The sequence below is a fragment of the Scardinius erythrophthalmus genome, assembly GCF_964197995.2.
Source record: "Scardinius erythrophthalmus genome assembly, chromosome: 1".
NCBI lineage: Eukaryota > Metazoa > Chordata > Actinopteri > Cypriniformes > Leuciscidae > Scardinius > Scardinius erythrophthalmus.
In genome coordinates, this window is record NC_138221.1 from 63223689 (window position 1) to 63245843 (window position 22155).

The following is a 22155-nucleotide window of genomic DNA, read 5'->3' on the forward strand; positions in this document are numbered from 1 at the left end:
ATCCTTAATTTTGTAATACTGTAAAACGCGTTGCGGCAGCATGCAGACATGGGCGAGACGACTTCGAGCCCTCCGCGTCATGTCCCGCCGAAACGGGTGGGGCTTTGGGCTATAAATATGGCCCCGGGAGGCTGGTCTAGCTGGTTTTCATCGCCGAAGCGAACCAGAGCGTGATGCATGCACGGCAAAATACGCAGTACTCGTTCCCTCTCTAGAGAGAACCGAGGTTACGTTAGTAATCGAGAACGTTCTCTTATGAGAGGTTCTCTCGTACTGCGTAACAGCTTACGCTAGGGGAACACAGTGTAAAACGCTGTGCATGCTGAGATTCAACACTAAGGTCCCAAGTGTAACAGAGGTATTTTTCTCTATGGGGACTTTTATTTTGACGGGTTTTCTTTCTCCGGCGTGCTCGCGGGAGATGCAAAGACGTCTGGGAAGAAGAGTAAGTGAAGCAGTGTTACGAGGCAGACACGCCATGATCGCAGCACGAGAAGTCAACATTTTTTCGCTGAGACTATAATGTAAGACAGTGGTGCACGGTCAGATTAGTTTTGTGTACAGTAACATTGTTGTGTGAGACTGGAGACGTAGTTAAAACAGAAGTTCGGCTGATTGCGTCATCGGACAGAGAACAGTGTTGGAGACTGGCTGAGAGCACAAGAGAGAGTTGCTGGAGCTGTGAGTTTCGTGCGGAACACTGTTGTTTTTGACGTTATTCTGACTGTAAGAATTTTTGAGCGTCCTACTGTTTTTCTGAGTGATCCATAAACTGTGTCGGAGCGAGAGACATTGATTTTTTTCTGAGAATCATTTGAGTAAACTTTTCAGTGCGCGAGAATGCTTATGTGAGCTGATCGATCGATCTTGAAGGAGTGATTCGATTTTGGGAGACTGACGATCGTCAATGATGAAGATTTGTTTTTGAAAGACGTTTTTTTCATTCAGATCAGATTTTTCAGATCATTTGATCTATGCGTGCCGCGTGCGAGCTGGGCTGAGCTGCGCCATTTTGTTTCAGAAATTACTTGAGTTTTTTCCTGAGCCACGCTGAAACTTTCTTGTGTTTTTTATTTTTTTTGTTCCACACAGCCAGGGCGAAAACGGCCTGGACTGATGAGCATTGGGGGACTTAAGCCTGTTTTATGCTTCTGCGTCAACTCGACGGCGTAGCTACGCCGTCACTCCTACGGCGTCGTGGCCGTTTTATAGTTCTGCGTCGGGTTGCGTTGCATCGCGGTGCATTTCACCGCCAGAACGCTAGGGGGGTGTGGGGTTCGCAAATCTCTTTGCTAGTTTGTTTTGGTTCAGTGCGCCGGTTCCGCTTGTTCATTTCCGATGGCGAGCGAAAGAAAGAGAGAGTGTTGTTGCAGCTGGAGCTAATCGACGTTGAACAACAATGTTCCAGCGTCTTTCAAAGCTATATGTGTGTGTATCAGCCAGAGAGCTTAACGAAATTATACTGCAGTAATAAAAATAACCATATAAGAATGAATATTCTCCTCACAGAGCATGTTCCTCATCTAACGTTATATTTCGGATTCACAGTGCATGTTCCGCGATCCATGATAAACATCATAGAAGCCTTATATGTATTTTAACAAATGATTTTATTGCAAATGTTTAATCGCAGGAGAAAAATAAGTCTCCACATGGAACTGTGCCATGGCAGATGTAGTGTCCCGTGGCAGACTTTGGTTAATAACTGTATATCCATGATGTAACCATGAACATTGTATTGTAAATAAACAACAATCTTTTTTGCAAAACAAACGTTGATTTATTTATTGATTGATTAAAAAAAGATAAATGAATATGTAAATATATACATATATATTAACACAATAAAAAATAATAAAAAAAACAACATTTTATCACCCATACATATGCATATATTTTTGTGGGTTTTATACAAGAATTGAGCAGTATAAAAATCAAAATGTTAGATTGCAGAAATAATATATTTGTGTGGTCAAAATATCTCACCTTGTGTATAATTCTAACTGCTCGTTTTTGGAGTAGTGAACTTTTATAATTATTGCCCCAAATTTCTATACAATAAGTAAGAACATAGAAGAATAAGAGAATAAGAACAAAGGGCAAAGTTTTAAGTACAATTAAAAATATAAATAACTTTAGTATATAAAAAATATATATAAAAAAACCTGATCCATCGTTGAACACAAACAGTGCAGTGTTCACTTTAAAAATGTCGCTATAGCGGGAGGGGGAAACCGGAAAAGCTACACTTCAGAAATAATGTATAATCTGACCAATCACAGCCCTTGGGGTCTGCGTCGCCTCGACGCGTAGTTACAATTTTTTGGAGGTGCGCGTCGAGCTACGGCGGAGGGGTTGGAGAGGGGTTCGCGTCGACGCAGAGGGGTCCGCGGAGGTATGGCGTCGACTCGACGTAGAAGCATAAAACAGGCTTTACACACTGCCCACAGAGCATATATACAATATACATATATACAGCGATCGATGCTCTAGCAGTTTCAGCATCCTGAGCCGATAGCATCGGGCAGAAAACACTGAATTATTAAACCGCGAGCAGCCTGGCCTGCAGAGCGGGGACTTCTAGGTTGTAAAACCTAATAAATGTAGACGGGGAGGCCCAGCCTGCCGCCATACAGATATCTTGTAAGGCAATCCCACTAGACCAAGCCCACGACGAGGCCATGCCTCTCGTGGAGTGCACTTTAACACCTAACGGGCACTGCAGGCCCTTAGATGTATAAGCAGGCGCTATTGCATCAACTATCCACCTGGATAGACTCTGTTTTGACGCGGCTAGTCCTTTGGAACGTCCGCTGAACAAAACAAAGAGCTGCTCCGTTTGCCTAATAACGGATGAACGAGACACGTAGGCTCTTAACGCCCTGACCGGCCAAAGGAAGCCCGCGTCCCCCTCCTCCTCAGAAACCGGCAGAGCCGACAGGGAAATCACCTGTGCCCTAAACGGTGTGTTGAGGGATTTAAACACACCGTTAACGGGGCTCTAGCCTGCATGATCGCAGGGGCGCAGATAGAATTTTTTAACTGGGGGGGACCAAGCTGTCAGCAAATGATTTAAACTCAATTTGTTATTTTCGTAATTTGGGCTTTAACTAGTGCTCAAGTAGTAACTTTGCATAATTTGGGCTAATGATTTGCATTAAAAAGCCATTGGGGGATTGTTATTTGAAATCATGGATAAACAACAATGACCTAAGGTAATCAAAAGCCTACCTGATCACCACTAGCAATGCATGATCAGACTGTTATTTGACTAGTATGCCAATCACCCACCAAAACTTCATGTCTTTAGCAAAGTATGTTTTTTTTAAACATTTGCTTATCTCAGCATACAAAGTCTATCATTATGAACAAAAACCAAAGAACCTATGTGCAAATAATAATAATACTAATTGTTTGGTTTTTGAAAAAACGAGGTGATTGTTTTTTGTCTCTTCATCGCCTTTATATGACATTTATACAGTCAATATTTTTCAGTTCAGAAAATCACCGGTTCAGCTCAGAAATAGGGGCTGTTTACACCTGGCCACTTCATGCGTTTTCTGTGATGGGATAGCTATCCGATCGTGAAAAGACCAGGTGTAAATGCCCTCCGAAACGCATTCGAGACAGATTTGAATCCAATCGCTCAAACCACTTCAGCAGGAGGTCTGGTCCGCATCCCAGACGAAACTGAACAAGTGTAAATGCATCTGGTTGTTGAAACCATATATGTAAATTTTACTCCTCCCAAAAATGCTAAAAAATAAACGTGTGAGAGCGTGTTATGGGCTATATGTAATGTTATAGCCAGATATGGCGACGCTACTGGAACAGCATCGCCGCAGACGAGAAGCTGAACATATTCATCAAGCAAACTATCGCAAATCAAAGTGAAAGTAAGTCACAGACGCGGGACCAAGCGCGGGAATTGAAGATCGGATTTAAATCCGTTTTGCAAAAACACGTTTATAGGCTATGGTGTATAATGTATAGCGAAAACAGTGATTAATCCCCTGTTTTACCGATTTTTGTCGCGTTTCGTAGGGATAGTGAGGGCGGGAGACGGATCGGGTAAGCTCCAATCACCGGCCCAATGACGGTGTCCGATGTCTTGGTCGAAGGCAATGCAGCGTGTATGTCTTTTCGGGCGCTTCTGAAAATTTACTTTAATTTATTAAACAGTTGATTTCCAATTTTAATTTTGACTCCATGAATAATTTAATCTGACTCCAAATTTAAATGACTCTTCGTATTTATTGATTTTCTCTCTTAACAGCTGATCAAAATATGAATTGTGATTTAATTTAGATCTTTTATTATTCTTGACCTTCCATACTTTCAGTTATTAATTAATTATGGACCCAATGCCGCATAGAGATCACGTCGGCCGGATCGTGTTTCTCACGGACACAAACTTGCTAATTCTGATTTTAGTCAGTGGATGTAGGGTTAGCTAATACCTCTTAAGTCAGTTGCCTACTGCTCACTTGTACAAAAAAGTGTAGTTTATTTTAGCCATTTCCATACAACTTGCTAAATCAGTGATAGACAGAAATCAAAAGGTCTTCAGTTTACGTGCCTACTGCTCCGTATACATGCGCCTTTAGTTTGACCTACCTTAACTAAGATTTGCGGTAGCACCAGCCTCCTTAATACATTAAAATAATGATTTCAGAATACTTCAGAATAAATCAAGATGTAACATTTATTTTGCCAGGCAGGATTAAGCATCAATTAAAAAGGATTAAACAGAATACACAATACATAACTGATCAGCATAAAGTACAAACATAATTCAAAATGCAATATCAAAAATAGTTTAAAAGAGTCAGCATACCTGGCAATAGAGACACACAGCAACAGTGTGGGAAGTTCTGTTTACAGATGCTTCCCTGAGTGGTTTGCCAATCCCCTTTAAATACCCCAGTGGAACAAAAGAACAATAAACATCTAGCACCCAAATATTTATTCAGCTTTTGCTGGACCCTTTCTCGTGCCCAAGTGGTCACGCCTGAGTTTGGGGGATAAATACAAATGTTATCAACGATCTTTATTGGGGCATCTCCCACAACAGAAGAACCGGCATTGTTTTCTTTTTCTGACTGTTCTGCTGCTGCGGGAATGAACCTTCTTTACCATTCGCACCAAAAGCATTTACTTTGACCTCTCATAAAACAACTGGAGACAGTAGGTGTGTGTTTTGCATGACTGAATGAGACCTGGAGGGGATCAGATAGTGTGAGGAGTCAGGAACTCAGCATGGGGGGAAGAGACGAGATTGGAGAAGTTTTGTTGTGCTCTCTGTCCCATAGATCTCTTCTTCAGATTAGTGAGTTTTATTGTTTTATAGCAGGTTAGAATTCTTGAATTCAGTCTTAGTAGAAGTCCATCCTTACAGTTTCCGCCCCTGGCCCCTTGGGGCAGATTTAGATCAGTCCCTGAGGGGCCAAAATTTGATGAAGTCCGCTTATGGTTGCAATTTCCGTAGGGCTGGTATCTGTAATGGACTGAGCGCAATGGCCACGTTCGTTGAAGTGCGCATTGTGCGGAGAAGGCATCTGAAGTAGCAGCACTGGCAGAGTGTGAATAAGAAGATGAGCACACTGGCGAGGACACATCCACGGAACGTCCAGTCCCACCAGGTATAAGCATACCTTGCTGAGCGGGTAGAGGAGCTGGACAGGATTTCTGCAGTCTTTCTCGCCAGATTCGCTTCCACTTGCGCTTGGTTGAGATGGTACTCAGTCTGTAAGATGATTTCTTGCACCAAGTCCATTGTTTTGACCAAAGCTTGAGTGCTCTGTTCATAGAAAGTGTCCTCCCACCAGGGAGAAACGTCCACGTCCATCGGTACCCTCCCCAGGATGTTTATCTGACCCATTGAAAAGTCCTCTTTCACTTCCAGACAGAACGTGTGGTTCGCAGGGCAGGTCAGACCTCCATAGGAGAAGGAATTCATCTCACTGACGACGCACCACTGTGTGTGAGACACTTGAACAGCATCAGAATGACCATGCAATGACTGAACGTTAATGAGCTTAGAATCATTGGAAGAAAAGGGTTGTAAAGTGTTGCAGGTACAGATAATGTAACTGGATGTCTCATGACAACAGGTGCGAGTGGTAAACAAGGTTTCAGTGCCCTTCAAAGTCATATATCCCGTCAGATGATCCCATTTAATGATTTGATCCCTCACTACCACGCCAATAGAGCGTATGGTAGTGGAATTTAGATAAATTTGGTCTGGGTGAATTAGAGGGAAAGTGGCAAAGAACCCAATACAGCCAGTACATTCATTTCCAGTATACATCATTAAGGTTGATAGTAATTCAGAATACTTAATATTTTTCATTCTTTCTGATGCAAGCCATCTATGTAGATCTAAAATTTCAATAAGATCATTTAAAACATGTCTAGGTGTTTTATGGAGACGAAGATCTAAAATCTCTTGTCTTGCTGCAGTAAACAGATCTTGTGCATACAATCTACAGGCTAAGTCGTGCTCGATGGTACGGGTCTGATTGAAAATTGATTGACTGGTCGTCAGAAGCGCCTGCGCCTCAGATTTGACCGCTTTGATAATGTTTTCGTTACTATTGGTGATGTGTTGAAAACCAGTAGCTACCTGATTTGCCAACCAAGTTGAATATTGAGATTGACCTGTTATTTTGTAAGTGTTGGATATAGAATTAACTGAGCCAAAAAGGCCTGCTATATTTCCAAACAGGTCTCGTTTGGTACGAGCAGATGGAATTTGAACTGCAAGTCTGTTTTTGTAATCAGAAATTAAATCATCGATGCGTGACTGTAGCCATGTATACGTCTTATCATTAAAGTTGCAGTGTTTTACATAAGCAGATAACACATTGGAGATGTTATACGTGACATGTGTTATCACAAGATTGACATCATGTAGTAAAGTCTTATTTACATTTCCTTTGATTATGCCACCTGGAGGGGTGGTATACAATTTCGGACACTGTGTGGGCTTTTTGTAACCGCATGTGGTTAAGTTAAAGCAATGGTGTAAAGTCCATGAACAATTGTGAGGGCTAGTATAATTATCCATATTTGCCTCACATTTTCCCACACAGTATGTTCCTTCTTTTCGGCCAGTCCAAACAAATGTTTTCAAATTATTGTTCGATACCTTATTTGTTAGATTGAAAAGAAGTTCAGTAAACTTTAAATGTGTATTGTTATGTGTTGTAGTGTGTGTGCACCTATATGTGGTTGGTTGGAGGTCCTTAGTGGAATAACATTTTTTTGGATCTCCTCCATGGTTGTTATTTTCATATAGTGTGTGCATGTTACCAATATTTGAATCTGGAAATTCTTCGAGTTGGTACCAGGCGGTAATGTTGTGGTGAAATTTTGGTGCGCGTGTGTAGCTTGTGAGGTTTTTGTCTGGAAGATGGGTAGAACCTGTCTTACAGCATATTTTTGTTACACAATTTGGTTCCGGTGCTAATCCGGGAGGCCATGTGACTATTTCTTTGTATGTGACTGGAATGTATGATGTGGATGGCCCCTTGATATATTTCCATACCCATCTACCGCATCCTAAGGTGTGTGTAAGTGTGACTCGTTGTCCCAATTCGATGCAGGCGGGTCCGGACACCGTCCTGGCATCTGGCCTCCATGGAATTGCGATGACTGTCCTATGAAGGAAAAAGATCATAATTAATTCAATGAACCTTTGAACCGTTTACACTGGGACATGTGGTACCATCTTAATTTTCCTCTGATGGTCACGGCCACACAACTGTTGCAAACAGCTTTAATTTCATAGGGCCCGTGCCATCTAGGGGAAAATGCGTTTTGCTTTACAAAAACGCGTACCATCACAATGTCTCCTTCTGAAAATGTTGTTTCAGAGGTTGGGTTAAATTGTGCATCATTTGTCAGGTCTGACTGCTGTTGTTTCAGTCCAGCCTGGGCGTGCAGCACTTTCAACCTTTCTTGCAATTGCACCAACACCGTCTGCTGAGTTGCGAGCATGAGGGGGCCCAGGTCTGCTGGGGAAATTTCTGGATCAATGGGTAACTTCATCACCCTTCCAGTCATAAGCTCATATGGGCTGATGCCTGTAGCTTTTGATGGGGTTGCTCGCAGCACAGTCAGAACGGTGGGTAAAGCATCAATCCACCTGTTTTGGTGTTGAGCTATTTGCTTAGCAATATTTTCTTTGATGGTGCGGTTCGCACGTTCAACCATACCAGAGCTTTGCGGCCTGTATGGGATGTGAAATTTTTGCTTGATGTTCAGCATTTTGCACATATTTTTCATGACTTGTCCAGTAAAGTGAGTCCCCTGATCTGATTCAATTTGAATGGGCGCTCCCCAAAGAGGGATGATTTGGTTCGCCATCACACGTGCCACGGTGTTTGCTGTATTATTGCGCGTGGGAATTGTTTCAACCCATTTTGAGAATTTATCAATTATCACGAGGCAATAGCGATACCCTCCCTTGGCACTGGGAAGCGGACCAATGAAATCCAATTGTAAGGACTCCCAGGGCCCTTTTGGTGGTTCTGGTCTGCGTAGGTTAGTTCGGCCTAGCTTTCCCTGGTTAATTGTCGCACACACCAGACAGGCATAGCACCATCTTTCAATGTCAGCTGTCATTCCTTGCCACCAAAACTGTTTTTGTATCAACTGTGCTGTTTTTGTAGCCGATACATGCGCATAATCATGATATAATTTGATTATTGGCTTTTGGAGGGCTTCTGGAACGACAAATTTTCCATCTCGGATTACTATGCCTTCAATTATGTTCACCATCTGATCATGTTTCAAATGTGGCACAAGTTCTCCATCAGAGACCCACAGATCTTGTTGATACTGTTTTAGGTCGATGGGTGTGACTTGTGCAGCACTTGCTACAGAAACAGAGGTTGTCTCGTTTTGCCAACGGTTGCCTTTCACTGCTGCCAGTTTTGCCAATTGGTCAACAATGTTATTGTTTCTTTCATGCACATTTGGATTTTTGTTAATGTGCGCGCGCACTTTTACCACGGAAATGGAGTTTTCTCGCGCTTGTACAGCTTGCCATATCGCAGTTATGGTGTTGAAATGTTTTATAGGCGTTCCGGCGGAGGTGAGGAATTTTCTCAATTGCCATTGTGCCATAAAATCAGTTACGACGCCGAAAGAATACCGACTGTCAGTGTGCACGCAGAGCGGTTCAGGGTGTGCCTTGATTGCTTCTTGCAATGCAATGAGTTCAGCTTCTTGTGCGGATATGTTAGCTGGTAGTTTAAACAACAATTGCCGTTTAGCATCTGTCTCGGGAAGATGAGGTGTCCACACTGCACAGCCAGTATAGAAATGCCCATTTTGACAGAATCGGGAACCATCAATGTACACATGCACTTGGCCTGGAAGTGGCTCGTCATGGACAAGGCTTTGTGCTTCTTGTTTGGGCTGGCATGTGTGTGGGTGTCCCTCAACATCCCCGAGCAGATGTGGCAAAATTCGTGTGTTTTTTGTTGTGATTTCGCGCGCTTGAATGTCTGCTAGCCATCTCGCTAATCTTTGGGAGGAAACTCCCTTTATTCGGCCCTGTAACAGCATTCGTACAGGCGTGTGCATTGTGTGTATAACCACAGATTGGAAACCTACAATGGGTTCTGTTGTTTTTAACATCCAATGCACCGCAAGCACATGCTGTGTACATGGGTCGAATCCTTGTTCGACCAGAGATTTTTTTCGGCTGTAGTAAGCGATTGGGCGCAGTTTTCCTCCATATTCCTGAGCTAAGACTCCGCTTAGTGTGATTTCATGCGCGTCTACTTGAATGTGGAAAACTTTTGATGGGTTGGGCAAACCCAGGGCGGGCGCGGCGCACAAACGCTGTTTCAAATCTGTAAAAGCCTGTTCGTGTTCATCAGCCCATTCAAGGACATCATTTGGTTTCGTTTTCCCTTTTAAAAGCGAATACAACGGTGCAGCGGTATTTGCAAAATCAGGGATGAAATCTCGTAAATAGTTTGCTGTTCCTAATACTTTTTGCAACGAGTTTAAAGTATAAGGTCGAGGCAGTTCGGCAATGCATTTTTTCCTGTCGTCTGTTAAAGCTTTGTGACTTTGAGTCAGAGTGTATCCTAAATAGTGTACCTCCCTCTGCGCAATTTGGGCTTTTTCTTTGTTCATTTTAAAGCCTGCGTCACCTAGCATCTGTAACACTTCGTCAACCAGCTGCAAGTGGTTCTCAAGTGGTTCTTCTGTGGCTATCAGTATGTCGTCTACATAGTGAACTACTTTGCCCGTCCCTAGTAAGGGATTGAGCACATCTGCCACAGCTCGATGAAAAATTGAGGGGCTATTGTGAAGGCCTTGCGGCATTCTTTCCCAGGTATACTGCATTTGATTTACAGTAAATGCCAGCTTCCACTGGTCTTCTCGTTTGACTTTAATAGACCAAAAACCATTTTTGATGTCAAGCACTGTGAACCACGAAGCATTAGTTGAAACCTGTGATAAGATTGTAGCTGGATTTGCCACTATAGCTGTTGCTTTAGGCAGAACTTTGTTGAGACGCTGATAATCAATGCAAAGACGCCATTTACCATTAGGTTTTGGAACTGGTAAACACGGAGAATTTGTGGTTGAACAGCATCGTCGAACTATGCCTCTAATCTCAAGCTGTTTCACTATCTCATGAACCGCGACCTCTGCCTCTGGCTTAATGCGATATTGTTTTTGCGGGGGAGGGGGCTCTCCCTCAATGCATACTTCAAAATCAACGAGGCCGCAGTCATGTTCATGGTTAGCCCAAACATCGCTGTGTTTGTTGATGAGAAGTTGAGTTGGATCTGTACTGGATATGGACATGATATTGGCCTTGCCTTGAGGCAGGCATTTCTTTGTTGTTTTGTTTGTTTGTACTTCAATTTGTTTTTCAAAGCAATGAATTACAAAGCCATGTTTTCTCATAATGTCCATACCCAATACAGTTCCTTCGCTGTTATCTGGTAAATACCAGAATTGCTCTTTTAGCACTACCATGCCTAAATCGAGTTGGACTGATTTTGTTTGAGTTGCTGTCATTAAAGTGTCGCCTATACCTTTAATTTGAATCGTTCGCGTGCTTAGTGGTAATGGAATGTTTGTGCAAGAACAAGCGGCTCCGCTATCAATAAGAATGTTAACTAACCGGCCTCCAAGGTTAGCTCTTATTTTGATTCGGTTTCCGCTTGTGATAATGTTTCCTATAGCAACGGAGGCCACGCACCCCTATTGGGGATTGTTGTATTTTGCTAACAGGTTAGCGAGGTCTGCTTGAAGGTTTCTGTACGGGTTATTCAGATTTTTAGGTTGTTCCTCTGTTTGTTTTGGGTTACTCCCTGAGGAGTTGTTTTGTATAATCAAATTCTCCAAACGCTTAAGAATTTCATTGTCAGATTTAGAGTTTATCTTCTGATTATTTTCGGCCCGTTTTAATCTGAAACAATCTTGTGTAATGTGATTATTTTTTCTGCAGAAGTAACAGAAGGGTTGAGATTTGGGCTTTAGGTCGAATTTTTTGTTTCCTTTTCCTTCAGCTAGCCATTGTGTTGTTGAAACAGAACGAGTTTTGCTTTGCTTGAGTCTAGCTTCTATTTTGGAAGCCCAATCCACCAGTGACCGGTAAGTATTCTCGGATGGATCGGCTCCATGAACGAGCGCCTGCTGTATATGAGGACCTGCATTATTTTTCAGGAGTTGAAGTAAAACTTCCTGATCACGGCGTGCATCCTCTAACCCTGAGTGCTCTTTGTAGGTCACCCATAAACGTTCAGCATAAATCTCAAATGGCTCTTTGTTGGCCTGTCTGATGTCTAAAATTCTGTTCCACTCGGCGTGTGTTGGTCCCCTTAACTCTAATAAAGTTTCCCTCAATCTTTCATAAACTTCATTTTCATCCTCATCTTCCTGTTTGATTATAATTTCTCCAGATCTCAATTCGCGTGACATTTTTGGTTTTAGCTCGTCTGGAAGAGTGAGGAGAGCCACTTGCCAAACGTCTCTGGGCTCTAACTTGTATACTGAAGCCTGTAACATTAAGTTGTCCCAGTAGGGTTGAAAAGGGCCTTTCCTTGGCATCATGCCCACAACTTCTTTGTGTTTTGTGCATTCTTCGCAAGTTAAAGGTCGGCTAATGGTAGTGACTTCATCATCTGCGTTAGTCATTGTTTTAAGAACTGCAACTTTTACTGTTTTTTTTAGAACAGTGCCAGATTTACTTCGAGTTCTTATGGGACTGCGTGGTTTCGGTTCTTTAGGTTTATTTGGATAATACATTTCAGTCGCGGGTTCTGGAGAAAGATCGCGCACTCCCAGACTAGAGCGTGCCTTTGGAGTTTGTTTACGAGCTTCTGTCAGAGACAACTGATCTTGGATGCCGCTCGGTAGAGCTGCTACCATATCATCCTCGTCACTATCACTGTATACATCCTCGCCAATTTTTGAATTTATCGCCGCTATTTTAACTGCAGCTATAGGAAAACCTGCAGAACCGCAGCACTCCTCGAGCGCGGACGTGTATTGTTTATCTACTTGAAGTTTCTTTTCAAGCTTTTTAATTTGTGTTCCCATCGCGTCGCCCTGTCTTGCCCAAGTTTGTTTATCATACACGGATGCTTCGACCTGTGCTCTGAGTTTTTTCAACTCATCTGATCGCGCTGCTTCTAGTTCTTTTATGTTTGAAATCACGCGTTCGTTTTCAGCAATAGTTGCTAAATCATTTCGACGTAGCAAATAGACTATCGCGACCGGAATTTTCCGAAAATGAGATTTAGTCTCTAGTTTTCGCCCCTCGGTAGCGTACCAGGCTAAAATTTGCTCATTATTCCAATCAAAATCTACTCCCTTGTTACGCAAACGGAAGAGGAGATCTTTTAGTTGCAAAGCGAGAGATTCCATTACATCCTTGTCTACACTCGAACTACCATTTCCCTGATAAGCCATGTTTTTCCTAGTAATCTTAGATTTATACCGGTTTTCTGCGGTTCCGGTCTATCCTGGGTATTCCGACCCGTTCTACCAATGTGTCTATATGAGGTGCGTCTAAGTTTTCCCTCAACACTTTCTAAAAGATACAGGAAAAATGTACTTACCACAGCAGCTGGAGACAGAGAAGGAGAAGCTCAAACCTCATGCTCCGTTCGGATCTGAATTGTCGCGCCGAAAGACGTCACTCGCCTGAGACTGGGAGATCACGTCGAGGTCACCACTTTGTAAGCTCCAATCACCGGCCCAATGACGGTGTCCGATGTCTTGGTCGAAGGCAATGCAGCGTGTATGTCTTTTCGGGCGCTTCTGAAAATTTACTTTAATTTATTAAACAGTTGATTTCCAATTTTAATTTTGACTCCATGAATAATTTAATCTGACTCCAAATTTAAATGACTCTTCGTATTTATTGATTTTCTCTCTTAACAGCTGATCAAAATATGAATTGTGATTTAATTTAGATCTTTTATTATTCTTGACCTTCCATACTTTCAGTTATTAATTAATTATGGACCCAATGCCGCATAGAGATCACGTCGGCCGGATCGTGTTTCTCACGGACACAAACTTGCTAATTCTGATTTTAGTCAGTGGATGTAGGGTTAGCTAATACCTCTTAAGTCAGTTGCCTACTGCTCACTTGTACAAAAAAGTGTAGTTTATTTTAGCCATTTCCATACAACTTGCTAAATCAGTGATAGACAGAAATCAAAAGGTCTTCAGTTTACGTGCCTACTGCTCCGTATACATGCGCCTTTAGTTTGACCTACCTTAACTAAGATTTGCGGTAGCACCAGCCTCCTTAATACATTAAAATAATGATTTCAGAATACTTCAGAATAAATCAAGATGTAACATTTATTTTGCCAGGCAGGATTAAGCATCAATTAAAAAGGATTAAACAGAATACACAATACATAACTGATCAGCATAAAGTACAAACATAATTCAAAATGCAATATCAAAAATAGTTTAAAAGAGTCAGCATACCTGGCAATAGAGACACACAGCAACAGTGTGGGAAGTTCTGTTTACAGATGCTTCCCTGAGTGGTTTGCCAATCCCCTTTAAATACCCCAGTGGAACAAAAGAACAATAAACATCTAGCACCCAAATATTTATTCAGCTTTTGCTGGACCCTTTCTCGTGCCCAAGTGGTCACGCCTGAGTTTGGGGGATAAATACAAATGTTATCAACGATCTTTATTGGGGCATCTCCCACAACAGAAGAACCGGCATTGTTTTCTTTTTCTGACTGTTCTGCTGCTGCGGGAATGAACCTTCTTTACCATTCGCACCAAAAGCATTTACTTTGACCTCTCATAAAACAACTGGAGACAGTAGGTGTGTGTTTTGCATGACTGAATGAGACCTGGAGGGGATCAGATAGTGTGAGGAGTCAGGAACTCAGCATGGGGGGAAGAGACGAGATTGGAGAAGTTTTGTTGTGCTCTCTGTCCCATAGATCTCTTCTTCAGATTAGTGAGTTTTATTGTTTTATAGCAGGTTAGAATTCTTGAATTCAGTCTTAGTAGAAGTCCATCCTTACACTATGAATCTGGGGGGGTCATGTCCCCCCCGTCCCCAGTGCCATCTGCGCGCCTGCATGATCGTGTTTAACACTCCCACTGGGAGGTTAACGGGTACCCGTTGACGGTCCACGCATGTAGGGACCAAAGCTCCGGGCAAGGATGCCAGATCGAGAGGAGATCTCTCCTCACTGGTATCGGCCATGGGGCGGTACTCGTCAGCTGCATCAGAACTGGGAACCAGGCTTGGTTCGTCCAAAACGGGGCCACAAGTAGCACTGAGGATGTAAAGACCATTCTCCTGCTGGAACATTGTTCCTGGACAGTCTGTCCGGTCCCACATTCAAGTGGCCTGGCACGTGCGCTGCTCTTAGCGAGCGCAGATTGTGCTGAGCCCAGATCAGGAGGCGCTCCGTTAGCCTGAAAATGGCTTTGGATCTGATACCTCCTTGGTGATTTATATAAGCCACCACCGACATGTTGTCCGAACGGACCAAGATGTGGTGCCCTTTAATAAGCGTTTTTCAGATCTATTGACATAAACCAATCCCCTTGGCGAATTTGCGTAAGGATTTCCTTGGTTGTGAGCATTCTGAACCGTCGTTTCAGAAGTGCTTTGTTCAGCTGTCTTAGATCTAAAATGGGTCTGAGACCCCCGTCTTTTTTGGGTACCAGAAAATATCTGCTGTATATGCCCCCTTCGCTCTGAGCTTGTGATAAGGGTTCTATGGCCCCTTTGCTCAATAATTTCGCTATTTCGGCTCGAAGTAGATGTGCTACTTCCTTTTTCACCGTAGTTTCGATTTGCGCCGCTTGACGTTGCGGGCGTCGAACGAATTGTAGCGAATAGCCTCTTTTTATAATGTTCAGCACCCATTCTGATATCACAGGAAGCTCTGCCCATGTGAAAGCGTGGGTGGCTAGGGGTAGAATGAAAACTGGGCTCTGGTCGCGATCTACTGGCGAGCGGCGAGCACCGGTGTGCTGTAACACCAACGCCGTGCTTGCAGCGTGTGAGGCTGGGGGCGCGCTGATAACACTGATGCCCGCGCTCTGCTCCTCTGTAGCGGCATGCTGAGAGAGAGAGAGCTGGGCGAGTCTTGTAGAGTTTACCATGTCTGTGAGTGAATGAGGGCGCGGGACAGCGGGCCCATTCATAACACTGAGAACACCGTCTGCTTGGGCAGACTGTATGTGTGTTGGTTTCGTTTTTACAGAAACCGTGAGACATGCAGCGTGTAGTGTTTGTGGGCACTGGGTTGTGGGCACATTCACTACATCTAGTGCACAATCGACATGAGTCGATTTCATTTGTGCGAGCCGTGTGTGGCGGGCTGTGCTTGTGTGTAGGAATGAGCACTGGGCAGTGGATATTTTTACTACACTCATAACACCATCGGCCGTGGCCGGGACCCCGGAAAATACACTCTTTATGGGATTTAACTGGGTCGCCGTAAAAACGGTGTTTGTGTGCAGGCACTGACTTGTTTACTGCAGAATACACTGGAACAGTCGCAATTACTGGAACTGAACGAGCGAAAATTTTCGGTGGAAGTCCGGCGGGACTTGAACACCGTTGTTTTCCTAGACTGGCTAGGAAGACTTTGAGGCGTCAGGCTTTAACTTGATCTTTGGCCGAGGTCCACGCGGAATGGGGCGGCGGCCGGTAGAACGAGAGCGCTGCCTCTGGTCCCAGTTCTGACGGCGCCGTGAAGCGGCGGCAGTGGGTGGGGGTTGCGGCTGAGAGCTGTGAGCAGACGGCTGTTTAGAGCGGTCTGCTGCAGAGCTGGAGCGCTTGGCCAGGAAATGTTTCATGGCCTGCGATGTCTTCTGCACCTCAGCGAATCTGTCTGCGAAGTCTTTGACAGACGATCCGAAGAGACCAGCGGGAGAGACGGGGGCTTCGAGGAACGCGGAGCGCTCCGAGTCCGACATCTCAGAAAGCGTGAGCCAAAGATGTCTCTCAGCCACTGTGATAGAAGCCATGTTCCGCCCTATGGCCTGTGCAGCGGATTTGGTGGCGCGAAGTGCGAGATCTGTCCGCTCCTCATTAGAAAACATTAGAAAGTATGACAAATGGTTAGCATGCTAAACTAAAACTTAACATACTGTAGGACAACAGGCATGGTCGATTTTAGAAAAGTGTTTCTCGGAAATGGTAGCAAATATCAAAAATCTTTTTAGTCCAAAGATCGTATGAGCATATTTTAAACCAAATTAGACAATAATTTTTAAAAATTAAAATTAAAATTAAAAATAAATGCTCAAAATGCCTAAATGTTGTAAAATGTAACGTGAGATATCGTCATAATCAGCATAAACCAGTGAATGCATGGATTTGGATAACATTTTTAAAAGTTATTTTGTAAAAACATCTTTGAAATGTCTTCTGAACGCTAGGTGACGCTGCTCTCTTCCAACTTTTCAGGCACCTTCACAACATGCTGATGATGATCTCTAAAAAAAATGGTGCTAATAGGAGAAACAGTTGAAAATAATATTATTAGGACAAATTTCGAAATGGTGAACCAGCAGTTTGTCTAATCCTGCCAAGATTGGTGTAGACAGATTTGGCATGACTCAAGCAATATGTAGACAACATTTTTCAACAAACATTACATAAGTTATGAGCAAAAAATAACCTATAACCTTGACCTATAGGTGGTGCTGATCCCAAATTTGCCATGTACCCTCAGATCATGTTGTAGAATACCAAGTGTTATTTCAGTAGAACTGTTACCAAGATACAGGCTCTCATCCAGTTTTGGTTCAGCATAAAAATAAAAATTATGTTCTGTCCAATGATGATCTGAGATAAATTTGGTAAAAATTGGAAGTAGTAAAAAAAATAGAATACAAATTTAAAATTGGACTGCTGTAATAGGCAGAGTTTTGAGATCCGCATAATAAATAAAGCGAAATAAGATTTTCATTTCTAGGACAAAGGGTTCAAAAGTCATAACCAAAAGAAAAGTACATTTTTAAAGAGGTGTTGGCACTAAATAATTGGTTCTAGATACACTAAATTTAGTCAGATTTCTATTCAGGACCACCGCAATAAATGTGCCAAATTTCATGGTTTCCATATGTACGGTTCATAGGGCAGCCATAGACTCCGGGAGGAATAGTAAGAAAACTGATAGATACAAGCACACAGCATGTTTAAACTTTAATTAACTTATTTAGCATGAAATTAGGCATTAGTTATTCATCTCTGTGCTGTTCACTGCTTTAAACTAAATGTATGTCTTTCATTTACATATTTCTATAACATTGATCTTTAGATGAGAGTTAGAAAATAGACCCTGATTCAGCAGATATAATATCCCAAGGGTATATAATATAATAGCAGATATAATATCCCAAAAAAAAAGGTTTAGTTTTGCATCTCGATTTTGGCGTTTGGAATTTCTCTCTCCTCATCTATTTGTCATCCATTTTCTTTCTTTTTCAATCTGGCAATGATTAAATAAATCCATGGAAATCCATATTATTCAATAGCTTTGTTCCACAATTCCATAATTGTGAGGCCAACACTAATTTCCGGTGGGGATCAAGCTAGAGGGCATGAAAATGGAAGAGTAAAAAACATAAATCTGTAATAAGGATGAAAGAGCTGACGGCTTTGGAGCTGAAATCGGTAGCATAAGGTTTCTTAATATGTACTTTCTTCACTGACACACACACACACACACACACACACACACACACACACACACACACACACTGGTTTAAAGTTATCTAACACGTTTGTTGCAACCTTATGCTTTACTTTTTTCTTTGTCAATCTACACTCCATACTAAAAAATGACAGAGCAAAAACCTGTTATATGTGTTATATGTTACAACCTGATAATTGAATCATGACACTTGAAATTTAGCCCGGTTGCATCCACTTTCTCTGGATCATCTTTCAGATGTTTAGGATGTTTCTTACTGTTTTAACTAACAGATGTTAAACTTACAGAAGGACAGCTGTCACTGCAACACTCCACCGATCTGGGCAGAGTGCCCTGAAAGAAGCCTCTCCTCAGTGAAGACACATGAAGACCTGCTTAAAATGTGCAAAAAAAAAAAAAAAAAAAAAAAAAAAAAACATGTCTTAAGGAAACCAAGCACTGCTTATCACATGCATTACACCATCCCAACGGTAAAGCATGAAGCTGAATGCAGAATGCAGCAAAATACAGAGATATACTTACTAAAAACCTTGCCGAGAGCACTCAGAACCTCAGACTGGGCCAAAGGTTCACCGTTTTCAACAGAACGATGAACCTAAGCCAGAGCTGGGCAACTCTGGCAGCCGAGATCCACTTTCCATTAGAGCGTTGCTCCAAACCTCATCAAACACACAAGCTAAGTGTGTGTTTGATGAGGTCTTCTAAAGGTCTTCAGCATTACAAGAAAGCTACAGACAAGAGAGTTTGATCAGGTTTGCTAAACAGGAGTTGCCCACGCAAGACACGCCTTGTCCACACTAGAACATTTTCGTTTGAAAACTAATCTTTTTCTCTGTTTTGGCCTTCCGTCTTTTTTATTAATGAAAACAACGTTTTTTGAAAACGCTCTCCAATTTGAAAAAAAACGTTTCCACAGGGTAGAAAAGACTGGTTTAAACGAAAACGCCGTTTTCAAATGTATCCGGATTGATGTAGACATAGCCTTAGGGACTGTGAATGGCTCCAAACATCACTGGAGAAACCTGAAAATGTCTGTCCACCTAAAGTCCCCATCCAATATGACAGTGCTTGAGAGGATACCATACAGAGAAGAATGGCAGAATTTTCCAAATCCAGATGTGCAAAGCTTATTGCATCATACTCAAAAAGAATTGGCTGTAAACATAATTTTATTACTACAACGTCCATTATTAATTACCATTAAAAATCCAGTTTCACTGATAAAACTTATGTAAAATATAATTTGGACAATACCTTTGACTTTGAAATCAAGTCATAAAGACTACACTGGTTGATAACAGTGATATTTCAGCTCAACAGATCTACACACTCTCAGCCAGCACTGACATGAAACATCAGAGCCTGTCACTGAGACGAACAGATGTGATAGAAGATCCATAGTGATTGCTTTCATATTGTAATTTAACACATTATTACAGTGTGTCCAGTCTGTGTCATAGATGTGATATGCAGTAGCATGCACTTTAACCATGTTTCAAACAAACGATCATACATAACAAACCTTGTCGATTGTGCTATTGCTACCTGAACATTAGCATTGGTCAGATGTAAAGCTTTTCTTTTAGTGGGGTAGAGTATTGTTAAAGAAATTACAGAAGTTTTTTTAAACTTGTTTAAGCTAAGAAGAAAAATAATTACTTTTCCAATCCCATTTGCACTGAGTTTTTTATTGGCTATGACTTTCCGTAAATAATCCAAATCTAGAACTGGCCGCTAGGAAGTGTCATTCCTAGCTATTCCACATAGACCTCAATTCTCGAAGACCTTAATAATGCTCATGCCATGCTCACCGGATGAAAATCATGTAGTTTCACCGCAATATTGCAATATTTCTCACAATGAGAATGCCAAAAGTTATTCATCACCAGGGATTATCTGGCTAGAAGGCAGAGGTGCTCGGTTATAGTTCTTCACTTTATTAAAACAAGAACTGGGATCTAACAGCTACAGCTAGCAGCACCTACAAAATTAGAGAATATGATAACTGAGAGAGAAAGGGAACCAGAAAACAAAAACAGCAAGGAAAAAAGTAAATCTGAGGTGAGTTTTTTTGGGGTAAAACCCAGGAGAGAATGCTGGGAGGAAATAAACTTCAGGTTTCGTCAGGCATGTAGGTGGTGTGACAAAACAAGAAGATTTTTCCATAGTTGAAGTTTTCATTGTGCATACAAATATGATAAGTTCACTCAAACTTAGTCAAAGTAGTCAAACTTAGTCAAAGTAGTCATTATTTAATCACCCTCATGCTGTTATTTATTATTATGATTATAATTGTTTTCTTTTTTTTTTTTTTTTTTTTTCGTCTGTGGTGAGCGAGATTGATTGAAAATGGTAAGTACCTGCTTTATACCCACATCATTACCTCTTCCGGTTTTCCTTGTTAAAGGTGCTCTAAGCAATGCCACATGTTTTTTAGGCCAAAACATTTTTTTTTGTCACACACAGCAAACATCTCCTCACTATCCGCTAGCTGCCTGTCCCCTGAACACACTGTAAAAAAAACACGGTCTCTGTAGACAGCCCAGGCTCCACAAATGGCAACAAAAACAATCTGGCCCAGCCTGGACCAAGAAACATAACAAACAGTGTCCAGCCAATTAACCGACAAGAATGATGTGGGGGTGGGGTTGGGGGGGTTAGTGCGCGTGCACATGAAGGGGGTGTGTGGAGAGGAGGAGAGAGAAGCATGAAGAGGGAAGTTAGCTAGAGGAGAGATGTCCTAGACAACGACAATGACTAATGTTAGAATTATATTCTCTTGAATTTTGATATGGCCAACACACGACCAAAGAGACGACGTTCTGATGAACAAATAGCAAAGGGGAGGGAGGGTCGAGCTAGCCTCCGTTTTGTTTGACAATACTTCGAACGTCAACAAGAAGTGACGTCACCCAACATCGCTTAGTGCACCTTTAAATGACAAATATAAAATACTGCCACCTACTGGTATAGAGAGTTACAGAACGAAAAGACTAGTTGGCCGTTGATTGTAGTCTTTGCTGTTTGTTCAAGCATAAATTATTGGCCCAGATAGTTGACTTTCATCACCTTTCCTGAGGTGAGGGCGGGACAACCTGTCACTCACATGAGATCACAGCAATTGCAAACCACAACCATCCAATTCCCCATCGACAAAATCAAGTCCTGCCCTACTTTTTATCTTGTTCTAGAAACCGTTTCACTTGGATACACATCACAATAGGACAGAAAAGACTATTACAACTTCAGATTCGTGCTGACTTTAAGAACTGTGTGCCAGTGGGAGGGGTGATTTTGTGATGGTGCAATGATGTAAAACTATTAGTTGATGTCTTGCCCTAGAGGTTGTCATACGCAAATGTTTTTGCAGGATGTTTTAATGGTACAGAGAACTCATATAGCCTGTGTGAAAACATATCTTCAAGTCATGACGTCCTTAAATGTAATAAAAGTGCTTTAAAAGAGAGTAAACTTTCATAACGATGTTTCTTAACACACTGAAGAACACTTAAAAAGTGCACTTTGTAATAATGTCAAATTAAGTTTTACTTTAAAGTACATTTTAAATCATCATGTAATATCTACTCATTATGTTTCAATAATCTTTTGCAATACTTTAAATTGCACTTATCAGTCCCTCCAGTTTTTCGCGATTCCGCGATCGCTGAATACAACGTGTAACCCACCTAAAAAGGGTAACCAGTTAATTGTGTGTAATTATTATCATTATTTATCCATACTTTACGTTTATGAGTAATGGGGGTTTTATTTTGAAAAATATATTTTATTTTGTGGGAAACCGGAAGTAGCGCGCTAAAATACTTCCGCTAGCTTCACATCGCTAAAATCAGATGGAGCACTGCTTCGGTTTCTCCCGCGAGTTCAAATAAACTGAGAAGAAAAGGTATGAAAACCTGTCTATTTTTGCTAGCAGTTAAATATGATTCAGT

The 22155-nt window shown here is 41.9% G+C and overlaps 1 protein-coding gene across 1 annotated transcript; it reads right to left on the reverse strand.

The window, feature by feature from the left end:
• Positions 1-4193: 4193 nt before the first annotated feature.
• LOC308701904 (uncharacterized protein) lies at positions 4194-7664 on the reverse strand. The gene has a single exon (XM_081384377.1). It carries the CDS (start codon positions 7307-7309, stop codon positions 5468-5470), a length of 1842 nt encoding a protein of 613 aa, XP_081240503.1. The 5' UTR covers positions 7310-7664; the 3' UTR covers positions 4194-5467.
• Positions 7665-22155: the final 14491 nt, after the last annotated feature.

Excerpts from the sequence above, each read along its gene's own strand:
- LOC308701904 (XM_081384377.1), bottom strand. The coding sequence starts at position 7,309 with ATGCACACACTATATGAAAATAACAACCATGGAGGAGATCCAAAAAAA.